This window comes from Cibotium barometz, chromosome 45, assembly GCF_041138505.1.
Source record: "Cibotium barometz isolate CiBa-2024 chromosome 45, ASM4113850v1, whole genome shotgun sequence".
NCBI lineage: Eukaryota > Viridiplantae > Streptophyta > Polypodiopsida > Cyatheales > Cibotiaceae > Cibotium > Cibotium barometz.
In genome coordinates, this window is record NC_141090.1 from 44,038,508 (window position 1) to 44,042,189 (window position 3,682).

Here is a 3,682-nt window from a genome sequence, read left to right on the forward strand (position 1 = left end):
GTCTTCACAAGCTCCCTCTGTCTTAGCCTCTCAGTGCCAGAATATGTACATGATCGAGTTGGGATGGTCTCAACCACCAACATATCCAGTTTACCACGGTTGCTTTTGGCAAATGGGAAGAGTCTCTTTTAGAGGGGATTGGGAAGGACCCCCGCAACGCGGACCAACCCTTCCTGGTAGACATGGTATCAAAGATGTGTCGTGTCTTGGGTCCTGCTAGTGGTCTTGCTACTCTACGAGACATCCCATCAATTGGTTGTTTATAGAGCCATATGTACCATTAGTTGGGGCTGTTGTGTGCCTCCTCTTGTGTTGGGGGAAATGTTTGGTGGTTGTGCTTTGTATTACCTATTAGAAGTAGCGCCCACCAATGGAAGTTGGTCTCCCTTCTATTTGTAGGTATGGTATTATGTCCGGTGGTCTGTTTTCAAGAGGAGTGTTGGGGACTGAATCGACCTCCTCCATGGCCATGTGATAGTTGGCAGGGGCCGGCTACATTATCCCATATGTGTGATAAAGATTGGTCCCATGGAGTAGATACACTTGAGGAGTTACAAGGAGTAGAAATCCCTTCTGCACGTTTGTAGGGAGCCTACTTTGTGTGACAAGTGGCTAGGTGGGAGGGGACTGGGGACCCTCCATGCGGTGTGACTTGGCTCGTGGTAGACATGCAACTGACAAACTGATCCACAAATGCACACAATGCAAGTAGGCGTTCAACCTCTCCAGGAAGGCCATTTTGGACATTTCTTTACCCCACAAAACCAAGTTCTAGTTCCTCTTTGCTTGGAGGAGGAACATGGAACACGGATCTAAGGCACGAAACAAGTCGAGGAGTTACTTTTCAAATTGGTAATCCTCAAGGGAAACCCCTTAACTACTCTTCGAGTGCTACATGTTTACAACCGCTGAGCCATGCAAGCAAGTGGTGATGGATATCACACAACCTAACCTCCTCACGATCGCCGGGGCGACGAAGCTAATGACAAAAGCGTTTCTCTGCTCGAGTCTCAGAGATGAGCATGCTCATCTCTGACCCCGGCTCGAAAAACAAAAAAAATATCACACAACCTAACCTCATGCAACATGAAATCCAAACCTTGGGAACAAAGAGGCATGCACAACCGTTGCCGTTGCCCTAACAGGACAGCATGCATGGACATAGAAGCATTTCCCAAAATTGAAGATACTATTAGATTTTCATGCTAAAAAAAACTAGATCATAGACCTCAAATAAGTTTTTTTGGTCGGGAGTGCCATGCTTGCCTGCCCATAAAACGTATATAATTCTGTCTCATCCTCGAGTGCCAATTGCCGGCCCATAAAACGCGTAGAATTCTGTAATCTAAAGTTTGCCTGCCCATAAAACTTGCGAGGTATCGAACCCTAAAAGTTTGCGCGGAAGTTATGGCGCCGCTGCAGAAGCTTAAGGAAAAATTGGTTGCGGAGTTCGGCAACGATGAGAAGTTCGTCGCCAACATGGTATGCAGTTTCTTCAGTAGGTTTGGGTTTGCATTTTGTTTTCGCATTCCTTTTCTCCGGATTCCGCACGTATTAGGGTTCTGTGTCGCAGGGTTTCGCAACATTTCTATGCAGATCTTGTATCCAGGTTTCCTGTGTCCGGCCTCGCCTGTTTGTATTTGTCTAGCTTGTTGTGTGCGCTTTGTAGCATAAGGTGGCTAATCTGCAGCAGTACTCATTGTGGGTTTAGGGCTGTATGCTGAATACATTAGAAGACAAAACTTGACTCGGGCTAGGGTTTTTGGTGCATGATGGAGCTCCAGAACTGGCCCTAATTTCCGGCTTTGTTTGCGTTATTCTGAGGTATAGGAGCCTCTTGAACATGCCGCTTTTCGGCCGACATGCCGATTCATGTTATTCATAATGTTACATATGTCATTTGCCGATTCCAGGCTAGATGGAAGCATAGGCTTTGTCATGCATGATGGAGTTGGTAACTGGCCCTCTTGGTGAAGCAGGGATCCGCTTGCAGGGAGAATAAGGCACGAGGGCCTGTTGTTATCCATCAGGACAACAGCCCTTTGTGTCAGGAAATTACTGGGAATGTGAACAAGGCCAATAATCAGTTATTCCCTAAAGGGATTGGAGGACTGCCTGTTATGCTAACTCTGGTACGTGATTTTGTTGAACTTTCACGCTATGCCGAGGGCTGACGAGCTGAAAATCTTACTGCTGGCAGGCTGCATAACAACAGGTCACTGTAAGGAGGGGGTGGTTGATGATGTTTGACTCTTGAGCATTGAGTCGATGTCAGGAAAAATAGACATTTATTTGTGGAGACCGAAGTCACTTATAGAACCGTTGTCTTGCTTTGTGGATGTGTGATCTGGAAACTTCCTCATTGTCTAGGGAAAATGCTTGTTTTTAATGATTTTTCTTATAGACAACAGATGCTCATTTGCAAACTGCTGCAGCTTTGGAAAGGGAGCATGAGCATGTGCAACATACTGCACATAGCGAGGGAAGGAGGAGGGAAATTTGTTTTTCTTTCTTAGGCAGGAGAAGTTCCTTGTGTGCTGCGTGTATGGGTGGATGTTTGTGACCTATGGGTGCCTGTCTTGACCGAGACTTTTGGCTTACCCATACTTGGGAATCGTTTTGAACCTCATTGTCTTTCCTTGCAGAGGCTATTGAAGGCACTAGCAATGTTTGCGGGAGGGATTGTTCTTATGCGTAATTTTGGAGATCTAATGGCGACTTGATTGGCAGCAGAAGATCCTGCATCTTTGCAGGAACGTTGACTAAGTTATACAGTTCGTTACATTAGTTTTTTAGTGAGCTTAACAATCATGATTATAGTGTTGTTGAGTGGATAAAATGCATATTTCAATTTTTGGCACCTCATCAGTTGGCATTATTCCTGCAATTTTGTTACGTATTCATCAGTTATTCTTTGGTTGAGGATTGTGAATGAGTGGTCTGTGTGTAACTGGCCAAAATTTTTTCACCGTCATCTTCCTATGAAGGTACATTGGTATGCCTGAGTAACACCTGGCTTGGGTGTTCAGGAGAAGTCATAGAAACATTGAGCAAGCTTCCAGCTGGCTAACCTTTTAATTTAGTTCGATGAACGATAGATCTGGACTTACATTGGTATTTGAACCAGGCTGTTGTGGATTGCTGCTATGCATACTAATAATACATATCAACTTGTGCAACAAAGCTACCAAAATGACATTTATTCAAAAAATAATACTACCACATGCACCAAAGTAGTCTTTAAGCTTTAGCTAGATTCGAAATAGAGAAGAAAATAATCTTTCTATCAAAGCACATGGCTCAACTGGGGCGTTAGTGTAGCTTCTATGTGCAATGGTGATGAATAGTTTTTTTTTGGTATGAAATGAATTGCCAGCATGGCAACATCTTCCTAAAGCACTAGGGAGGAGCCCACATTAGTAACTTTACCCTTAACGATGAGAATGTCGATCTACTATGATCATTCCTTATCAAAGACCAAATCATTTTGGTTCATGCATCTTCAAGGTTGGTCAGAAGGTGAGTTTGGGCCATAAATAATATTTTTACAATGTGGGCTTGGGCATAAAATCAATAGGTTAGCTTTTCTACCAAGTTTCTTGGGTAGCAAAACCAATAGAGGGGATTTACTAAACGAGCATTCTAGCTGAAAGAAAGATCTATAAATCAGAACAAATAGATT

General features: G+C 43.8%; 1 protein-coding gene across 1 annotated transcript; it reads left to right on the forward strand.

The window, feature by feature from the left end:
- Positions 1 to 1,265: 1,265 nt before the first annotated feature.
- Positions 1,266 to 2,865, forward strand: TOM5 (mitochondrial import receptor subunit TOM5-like protein). Its single transcript, XM_086782858.1, has 3 exons — positions 1,266 to 1,482; positions 1,980 to 2,132; positions 2,646 to 2,865. The coding sequence occupies exons 1-3, from the start codon at positions 1,408 to 1,410 to the stop codon at positions 2,721 to 2,723; spliced, it is 306 nt and encodes a 101-aa protein (XP_086638984.1). The 5' UTR covers positions 1,266 to 1,407; the 3' UTR covers positions 2,724 to 2,865.
- The last annotated feature ends 817 nt before the right edge of the window (positions 2,866 to 3,682 follow it).